The sequence below is a fragment of the Notolepis coatsorum genome, assembly GCF_963971535.1.
Source record: "Notolepis coatsorum genome assembly, chromosome: 15".
In the NCBI taxonomy this organism is placed as follows: Eukaryota; Metazoa; Chordata; class Actinopteri; order Aulopiformes; family Paralepididae; genus Notolepis; species Notolepis coatsorum.
Window position 1 is genome coordinate 7,579,402 of NC_140179.1, and position 10,198 is coordinate 7,589,599.

The 10,198-nt window shown below is 44.9% G+C and overlaps 1 protein-coding gene across 1 annotated transcript in view; it reads right to left on the reverse strand.

The window, feature by feature from the left end:
• Window positions 1-3,319: 3,319 nt before the first annotated feature.
• Window positions 3,320-10,198, reverse strand: part of ano1a (anoctamin 1, calcium activated chloride channel a) — a 112,321-nt gene continuing 105,442 nt past the window's right edge. The window contains exons 11-12 of the mRNA XM_084330537.1: window positions 7,377-7,443; window positions 3,320-5,069 (exon numbers count right to left, since the gene is read on the reverse strand). Coding sequence (XP_084186663.1) covers window positions 4,824-5,069; window positions 7,377-7,443 — 313 coding nt within the window. The 3' untranslated portion in view covers window positions 3,320-4,823. The remainder of the gene's footprint in view (window positions 5,070-7,376; window positions 7,444-10,198) is intronic.

Genomic DNA, 10,198 nt, shown 5'->3' on the forward strand with positions numbered 1-10,198 from the left:
TACTTTACTCAAGTATTATTAGGTTTGTATACTTTGTACTTTTACTCAATTACATTTCAGAGAAAAAAAACACTTTTTACTCCTTACATTTAAAATGCAGACATACAAAGTACAAATCTCACAGGTCCAACCATTTTAATTAGTATATTTGTTTCTCTGGCCGAACTAACGTAAACGTTATTAATCCTGCGGCCGCACTTTAAATTAACCCGCCCATACCCATGCTGATTGGACCAAGACTAGAAAGCGGGGATCTTTGATTAAAACACCTGCTATCAGAAGAATAGACAGTCAGAAAAAAAGTTTTTACTTTTACTTTTTAGTACTTAAGTACATTTAAAAGTAGACACTTTTTGACTTTTACTCAAGTGTGTTTTTTGCCAGATACTCTGACTTTTACTTGAGTATGATTTTGAGACGGTAGTGGTACCCATACTTTCACATAAGTATAATTTCTGGGTACTTTTTACACCCCTGCCTGACGCCTACCTTAACTAATATGATGTGTCACAAACTGGGAGTCCTTTTAGTTTAGTGTAAAAAGCACTCGTTTTGGTTGTTGAGACTCGGTACATGTCCACACTGACCTCTGCTAGCATTGCACACAAACCATTTCTGCTTTGTGTATCTCAACAACCAAAATTGTTATACATGAGTGACAAATCAGATGAGCTCCTTATAGATGTTGGATTATCCCTTGAACTAAACTACAGTACAGGCATTCACTAAACACAAGACTGTGCCTTTTAGACGAGATCTACGATAAAATGCTTCCTTATGTCATCCACACACACATCGATATACAGAGCTTGAAATGTACAATTGGAATAGTGAATAAATATTGAATATGAATCGTTCAGTCTTTTGTGCTTAAATATTCTCGTAGTTTTCTCATCTAGACATTTAACAACAGCGTTTTCATGAACCTATAATGAGGGTGGTTATTAAAACGTTTGATTTTTCATTTTAATTTTTGCCTTTTACAATAGTAGTAAGAATATTCGTTGTATAGGGAGGTGTAGTCTGACATCACTTTAGTTTCCCGCGCGGTCCACCCGTATAGAGATTTATGTCAAATGTATCATCGGCTATTGTAATAATTCTGCCGCATGAACATTGGCAAGCTTTCCATTTTTGCACAAAATGAGTTCCCTTCTATCACTAACATTATTGTTTAAGCATTTTAGGTTGAAATACAATTATACGTAATTATTTTACGATTAATTGCGAATTATTTCATATTGAGCTATAGATTGTGGATGAATACACACAGAAAGGTACACCATGCAAATGTTCATCCTTTATTTGTTTTAAACGAGGCGATTTTGAAATGTGTCCATTGGAAATACATTGCAATTTCAAGCGTTGTGGACCGGTCGGTAAACAACAATGACGTAACCACTGCACCTCCCTATATTGATAAAGGCCTACTGTAACATGCATGACAACCGATATCTAGATGAAACTCGACGGTTAAGATGCTCAGACGTGTTTGGTTAACATGCTTTGTACAAAACAACCATGCCCTGCTTCTCCTCTCAACGGCCCTTTTAGGATTCCAGTTGATTGGAAAAATAGCCCCTTTATGTATGACTTGTGCTTCCTGGACAAAACGAAAGCCCTCTTACAAGACATTGTAACACGTGTTTTCTTTTTTTGGGGGGAGGGGGGGGGTTCTTAACAAAGCCAGTGGGTATTGTTGGATATTTTGTTCATAATTAAAACATTATAAAACGGTGCAAGCCGATATTAAACATGTACACGGGTCCACTTGACAGGACAAGACGGGACGGTTCGACGGGTCGTTTGGCACACGGGCAGAGTACCAAGCCCTCTCAGTCTCTCAGAACAACAACAAGGGCAGACATGTACAAAGGAAAAGCTATAACGTTGTTATCTATGGCAAAAGTTGCATATTAAAAAAGGTATACACAGATAGAAATCCTGCCTTTTATTCCATTGTGCAAAAAAAGAAGAAAAAAAAAGTCCTAACTGGCTCACCATAGAGAGGACAGGAGAGATATGGTGGGGATAGGAGAGAGAGAGGACATGAGAGGACAAGAGAGAGGGGACAGGGGAGAGATGGTGGGGAAAGGAGAGAGAGAGGACATGAGAGGACAAGAGAGGGGGGACAGGGGAGAGATGGTGGGGATAGGAGAGAGAGAGGACATGAGGACATGAGAGGACAAGAGAGAGGGGACAGGGGAGAGATGGTGGGGATAGGAGAGAGAGAGGACATGAGGACATGAGAGGACAAGAGAGAGGGGACAGGGGAGAGATGGTGGGGATAGGAGAGAGAGAGGACATGAGGACATGAGAGGACAAGAGAGAGGGGACAGGGGAGAGATGGTGGGGATAGGAGAGAGAGAGGACATGAGGACATGAGAGGACAAGAGAGAGGGGACAGGGGAGAGATGGTGGGGATAGGAGAGAGAGAGGACATGAGAGGACAAGAGAGAGGGGACAGGGGAGAGATGGTGGGGATAGGAGAGAGAGAGGACATGAGAGGACAAGAGAGAGGGGACAGGGGAGAGATGGTGGGGATAGGAGAGAGAGAGGCCATGAGAGGACAAGAGAGAGGGGACAGGGGAGAGATGGTGGGGAAAGGAGAGAGAGAGGACATGAGAGGACAAGAGAGGGGGGACAGGGGAGAGATGGTGGGGATAGGAGAGAGAGAGGACATGAGGACATGAGAGGACAAGAGAGAGGGGACAGGGGAGAGATGGTGGGGATAGGAGAGAGAGAGGACATGAGGACATGAGAGGACAAGAGAGAGGGGACAGGGGAGAGATGGTGGGGATAGGAGAGAGAGAGGACATGAGGACATGAGAGGACAAGAGAGAGGGGACAGGGGAGAGATGGTGGGGATAGGAGAGAGAGAGGACATGAGGACATGAGAGGACAAGAGAGAGGGGACAGGGGAGAGATGGTGGGGATAGGAGAGAGAGAGGACATGAGGACATGAGAGGACAAGAGAGAGGGGACAGGGGAGAGATGGTGGGGATAGGAGAGAGAGAGGACATGAGAGGACAAGAGAGAGGGGACAGGGGAGAGATGGTGGGGATAGGAGAGAGAGAGGACATGAGAGGACAAGAGAGAGGGGACAGGGGAGAGATGGTGGGGATAGGAGAGAGAGAGAGGACATGAGAGGACAAGAGAGAGGGGACAGGGGAGAGATGGTGGGGATAGGAGAGAGAGAGAGGACATGAGAGGACAAGAGAGAGGGGACAGGGGAGAGATGGTGGGGATAGGAGAGAGAGAGGACATGAGGACATGAGAGGACAAGAGAGAGGGGACAGGGGAGAGATGGTGGGGATAGGAGAGAGAGAGGACATGAGAGGACAAGAGAGAGGGGACAGGGGAGAGATGGTGGGGATAGGAGAGAGAGAGGACATGAGGACATGAGAGGACAAGAGAGAGGGGACAGGGGAGAGATGGTGGGGAAAGGAGAGAGAGAGGACATGAGGACATGAGAGGACAAGAGAGAGGGGGCAGGGGAGAGATGTTGGGGATAGGAGAGAGAGAGGACATGAGAGGACAAGGGAGAGGGGACAGGGGAGAGATGGTGGGGATAGGAGAGAGAGAGGACATGAGAGGACAAGAGAGAGGGGACAGGGGAGAGATGGTGGGGAAAGGAGAGAAAGGACAGGAGGACAGAAAGAGAGGACATAAGGAAGAGAGAGAGGACGTGAGAGAGGATAGGAGCGATGACAGCAGAGAGAGAGGACGTGAAAGAGAGCACATGGGAGAGAGGAGAGGACGTGAAAGAGGACTGGAGAGAGATGGCAAGAGAGAGAGAACATGACTTGGTCAGAGATAGTTAGGTTGGGTGGTGTAGCTTATGATTGTGAGGCGGATGGATGAGGAACAAAGAGAATTGTAAAAAGACTGCCTCTGTGTATTTATCTATTAATCTTTTTTTGCTTGCGTCGGCCTGGGAATGTGACGATATGAGGACGTTCTGTTTCCTATAGGCAACATCACTCGTACACTGATCTGAAGGCTTGAAGGAAACTGTATGGATAGAAAATACCATGAATAAGTTAGACATCTTGTCTCGGAAAGCTGCGTTGTACCATTGTAATTGAAGCTATAGGCCAGTGGTGCCCAACAGGTAGATCGCGGGCTGATTTCAAGTAGATCTCGATTAATAAAATTAGATTATAAAAAAAATATTTTTTTTTTTTTTTTGCAAAATCAACTCTGCCTCTCCTTATTAACTACAACAAGCAATGCTGTTTGTTATTTAAGATGAGGTCTGACTCGGCACTGACAGATTTGTGTTCATTATGCTGCTTTTATAAAGCCTCAAATGACGGCTTACAATATACAATTTTGGCTGGTAGCTCTCGGCTAGGTGGTAAATTAAAAAGTAGATCTTGGTTCAAAAAAGGCTGGGCACCCCTGCTATAGGCTATGGGGAGGAGGCAAACAGAAGGGAGACATTTACTGGGCCTTGGCTCTGATGGAAGGGAGAAGACACAACTAGGACACCACTTGTTGACGTCCAAACCCCAGGAAAAGAGGAGTTTCTAGAGACAGCAGGAGCGAATGGACGGATTGTTGGGTAGCCAGTCTCCTCCTATTATACAAAGAATACAAGATGGCAAACAGTTTGTTCAGTGTTAACCTTTGACAGCTAAGTGTATGAGCAATTAGTGCTGCTAGCACCCAGCCGTCTTAGCTAGTAGCTGTAAAAGCCGTTAGCCGTATGTAACAGCTACCATATTAGCAGCATTGTAGCCATATTCTGGGGGAATCCAGCCACAGTAGTAGTGCAGCTAGCCGTTAGCAGCTAGCCGTTAGCAGCTAGCCGTTAGCAGCTAGCAGTTATAGCAGTCGGCGGTGTTGATGTGCGACACGGGGCGCGAGCGGGGCTGAGGAGGGGACTGGTTGGAGGTGTAGCGGTCCAGGTTGCTGTTCTCCCGCGCCGCCAGCCTCTTGCCCTGCTCCTCCTTCATGAAGAGCTCCACCATAAGGATCTTCTCCTTGTGGATCTGCAGACTGATGTCCTTGGGGATGTCCGGGATCAGCCAGTCGATGAAGTCGCTCATCAGCATCACCACATTCTACATGGGAGGGGGGGGGGGGGGGGGGGGGCAGAGAAGTTCAAGTTTTGTTTTTATTTGTCACATATAAAGGTACATAAATCAAATCAAATCAAATCAAATGTATTTATAAGGCCCGACAAGACACGTTAATGTCCCCATGGGCCGGACACGTCTTCTTTAAACAAGTCAAGAAGAAACATCACAATAAGTCAAGAACAAAACAAAAACACCATAAAGTCCAAAACATTTAAAATAAATAAAATGAATGCAACACTCCCAGACATGCCCCACACGAAGGTAAGGAAAAACTCACTAAAACCTAGCAATAGGAAAAAATGCACCACAGGCAATGTGGAGGAGAGAAACCTTAGAAGGGCCATTCAAGGGGGGATCTCCCTTCTTAGATGTTGGTGATAGTAGTGTTGCTATAAAACAGGCTACATGTACATTATAGTGAAACACTTGGTTCTGTATGAGCCCCCTGAGATTGTGCTTCATACAGTAAAAAAATAAGAGAATAATGACCAAACACTATACTAAAATGTACAAAATGCAAAAAAAATAAACTAAATGCAAAAATTAGGTAGAAGAGGTAGTGCACATTTGTAAGAATAAATAGATAAAATATGGTGTAGTGTTTAAAAAAGTGGCTGAATGTCTAACCCAGAAACACAACAAACACCATATAAACCACTAGAGCTGAATGTCTAACCCAGAAACACAACAGACACTGTACTGTACTGTACTGTATCGTACCCATTTTGCAATCTGTTAATACAGTTTTCAATCAATAAATCAATCAACACCATATAAACCACTAGAGCTCAAGCTAAAAACGCATGGGGCTGCTCCAGTTATGAAAGCAGAAGGTTTTGTTCAAGCGGTACCAATAGCTGACAGGCTTATTCAAGTTAAGCCTTGCATGCAATAAGATAAGATAAGATGATCCTTTATTAGTCCCCTTGGGGAAATTCAGGTGTCAATGCAGCATGGGGGGGGGGGGGGGGGGATACAGAGCTTCACAGTCCTATGCAGTCCAGTATCTATATACACTATCTATAGATACTATATAAAATATAAATGGAAATACAATATAAATATATATAAAAAAAAGTACAAAATACAAGACAGTGCAGTGATATGAGTCCTGTGATATGAGTCTCTAGTACAAAATACAAGATGTACGGTGATGTGAGTCTCTAGTTCTGAAGTCCCGAGTTGAGACAGTGATAACTCTGGCAGCAGAACCGGCCGCCCGAGCCCTTTGTTGTAGAGCCTGATGGCTGCCGGGATAAAGGACCGGCCCAGGCGGTTTGTAGTGTGTCGGGGGGGGGGGGGGGGGGGGGGGGGGGGGTGAGTCTTTGCCTCAATATTGTCATATAGGACGTTATGGAGCGGTGGATGCCGTCAGTGTGACTGCAGAGAGGAAGCTGGACTTGTACGTGGGACACATCCCTACCCCGATGCCTTATCCCTATCCTCATGCCTTATTACCTGTCTAAAGAGTTCACTCTGCCGCCATCTTGATAACAGGGACTAATAAGACCAGAACCCCTATCTCTTTGAATAGGGAGTCATCTGTATCTACGAATGTGTCATATATATCATTGTTTTTCTTTCATATAAGTCACTGGTAAATTACTTACAACTCAGAATGTTAAGTCAACAGTTACATAGTTCAAAGTGAGTCAGAAGATCCTTAAGAACTTCTACTCGTGCACAATAGAGAGCATCCTGACTGGTAACATCACCTCCTGGTTTGGGAATAGCACCGCACACGACCGCAGCAGACTACAGAGAGTGGCACGATCAGCCAAACGCACAATTGGAGGTGGGCTTCCCACTCTCCAGGACATTTACACGAAGCATTGCAGGGGCCAAGGCTAAGAGAATAGCCAAAGACTCTAGTCCAGTGGTGCCCAACCAGTCGACCGTGATCGACCGGTAGATCGCGGGCTGGTTTCAAGTAGGCCGCGAGATTATTTTGGAAAATCATTGTTACAGGGTCTAGTTAGATCGAGGCGATCGACAATCGCTTGCTTTTGTTGTTTTCATGAATACCCCGGATGTAGAGGATTGTGAAGCACTTTGATTACAGACGCTGAACTTGATACCTGTGTCTGTCGTTATTCATGCCGTAGAAACATCCACACAAACATGGTAGTAGTTGAACTTACGTCCATGTATGTACATATTAGCTGACTATGTCACAGTCGGACTCCGGTTCTGAAGACAACATTACGGAGACCGAGACAAGTAACGTTGGGCTATTGTCAGCTAGCATGGCGGCTAATATTCCACCCCCCCCTCCCCGATGAGCTTCACAGGCGACTGGAGCGTCAGCTGGGACATATTCCGAATTTCCGTGCCGAATACGAGGACTATGCACTCGCTACGGGTATAACCGAGAAGGACATGAACATTCAGGCTGCAACTCTGAGGAGTGTGATGGGAAGTGAATGCAGGCACATTTACCGTCACAACCTGAATCTCACCGAACAGGATCAAGGGGACGCTAAAGTCATACTGGATATGTTGGAAAAGTACTTCAATCCGGCGAAGAATGTCATATATGAAAGGTACATGTTCGGGAGCAGCAAACAAGCGGAAGGCGAATGCATAGACAGTTTTGTGACCAGACTGAGAGAAAAGGCAGCAACCTGTGAGTACGGGCAGCTAAGAGATTAAATGATTTGTAACAAAATTGTACTAGGTGTTGCAAACAAGAGCATAAGACGCAGACTGTTGAGAGAGAAAGGGCTCACGTTAATCACCGCTGTTGAAATGTGCCGAGCAGCGGAACAGGCTGATATGGGAGTGAGAGCGATGGAGATAGCGAGCCCATGCGCCGACGGCCGCTGTTCATGCCGTTGCTAGGCAACTAGTCAGGCATAACCAAGGGAGACAGACCTATTCACCCAGAATAGGTCTGACTGTTGACAGACCTTTTTGTGGAATTGTTTTTTGATTGTATTCCACTTTTGCTTTGGCAATGTAAACATGTCTTCTTTGAATTTAATTGACTGTGTGTGTTGTCAGTTGCAATGTGACAGCTCTGTTTACACGTCATTCCTATTCCCTTTTAATTGGACATATATCATTTTTGTTTTGATTGTATTGTTCCACTTTTGCTTTGGCAATGTAAACATATGTTTTCTCATGCCCATTGAATTGAGTGTGTGTGCTGTCAGTGTAGTGTGTATGCAGAGTGTGAAATAAATGGGTCATTCTGCCTGCATGCCCAACGTGAGAAGTTACAGTCTTGTCATTCTTGTAATTCCTACACTACACCGTTACAGTGATATATAAAATATCATATTATATTATATACCCATTCAATATGCACATGACAGAAAATATTATATGCCATATGCCAAGAATACCAGTATGTTTTAATGTGACTGGGCCCTACTTGATAAAAATACCAGTATGTTATAATGTGAATGTGAATGAAGAGTACCAGTACTGCACAATTGCACAACTCTGTTATATATTCCACTGTATTTTGTATTATAATTTAGTGAATTTATTCTGCAACAATCCTGCACAATTGTACAGCCTTGTCCTATATTCGATTCTATTGTATTTCTATTCTAATTTAGTTTATATATTATGTTATTTTATTCTACTTTAATGATTTAAAAAAAAATTATTGACTCCTACTTTTTAAGTGTTGATATAGTCTATAAATGTTGATCCACCAAACGACCAACACAAATTCCTTGTATGTGCAACAGCTTACTTGGCAATAAAGACCTTTCTGATTCTGATTCTGATTCAGCAGGTTATAATGTGACTGATTCTGATTCAGCAAGTTTGCAGACGACACAGTGGTGGTGGGGCTGATCTCTGACAACGACGAGAAGGCCTACCGGGAGGAGGTTGAGGTACTGGAACGCTGGTGTCAGGACAACAGCCTGCTCCTGAACATTGGTAAAACCAAAGAGCTGATCGTGGATTTTAGGAGAACACAGCAGGGGACACACACACCACTGAGGATAAACAGGGCTACCGTGGACAGGGTGAGCAGATTTAAGTACCTGGGGGTCCACATCTCAGAGGACCTGACATGGACAACACACATAGACTCAGTCGTAAAGAAGGCGAAGCAGCGCCTCTACCACCTGAGACAGTTAAGGAAGTTCAGAGTATCGGGGAAGATACTCCAGTCCTTCTACTGCCTGGTATGCAAACAGCACGGCACAGGACAAGAAGGCCCTACAGAGAGTGGTGCGCTCAGCTGAGCGTTACTACGGGTATTGCACTACCACCCCTGCAGGTCTTATATAACAAGAGGTGCAAATCCAGAGCCTGCAGAATAATGAAAGACCCTCACCACCCCAACAACAGCCTGTTCAAGCTGCTGCGGTCAGGCAAACGCCTGCAAACACCAGCAACTAGGACAGCGAGACTTCGGCTCAGCTTCTTCCCCCAGGCCATCAGAGTCTTGAACACTGAACTCTCCACACACAAGCACACATGAGCACACACACAACACACACACTGTATACGCTAACACACTAGCAGTCACTTTAGCATAAACACACACACACACATGCTGCACACGCTCACACTCAACGGTCACTTTACACAATGAAAAGGTCACTTTAAAAACAAGAACGGGAGTGGTTCTTGTATAGTAAACAGATGGATATAGCAAGCTAGCATAAGGACACATAGTACAACTGTAGATTGTATAGTATAGCATTGTATAGTAGTGTACATAAGACCCAGTGCTTCATCCGTAGCTAACAGTGTATTGCACTATCGCAGGACCTTCAAAGGCGCTAAAAACAAAATTACAAACATCTCAAAACAAACTGGTCAGACTACTGCTTGACCTTACTCCTAGAACCCACCTCACCCCTGCCCACTTTGACAACCTAGGATGGCTTAGAGTAGACGACAGAGTACAACAACTTGCAATGGGCCTGGTCTACAAGATACACTACACGACCAGGTCGGGGGTCAAGGACTACAGCCCCCTCAGCATCGACGGGGGCACCAGTTGAGAGAGTGAACAGTTTCAAGTACCTCGGAGCCCACATATCCGAGGACTTGACATGGACCACACACATTGACAGTGTTGTGAAGAAGGCACGACAACGCCTCTACTTCCTCAGGCGCCTAAGGAAGTTCCAAGTCAG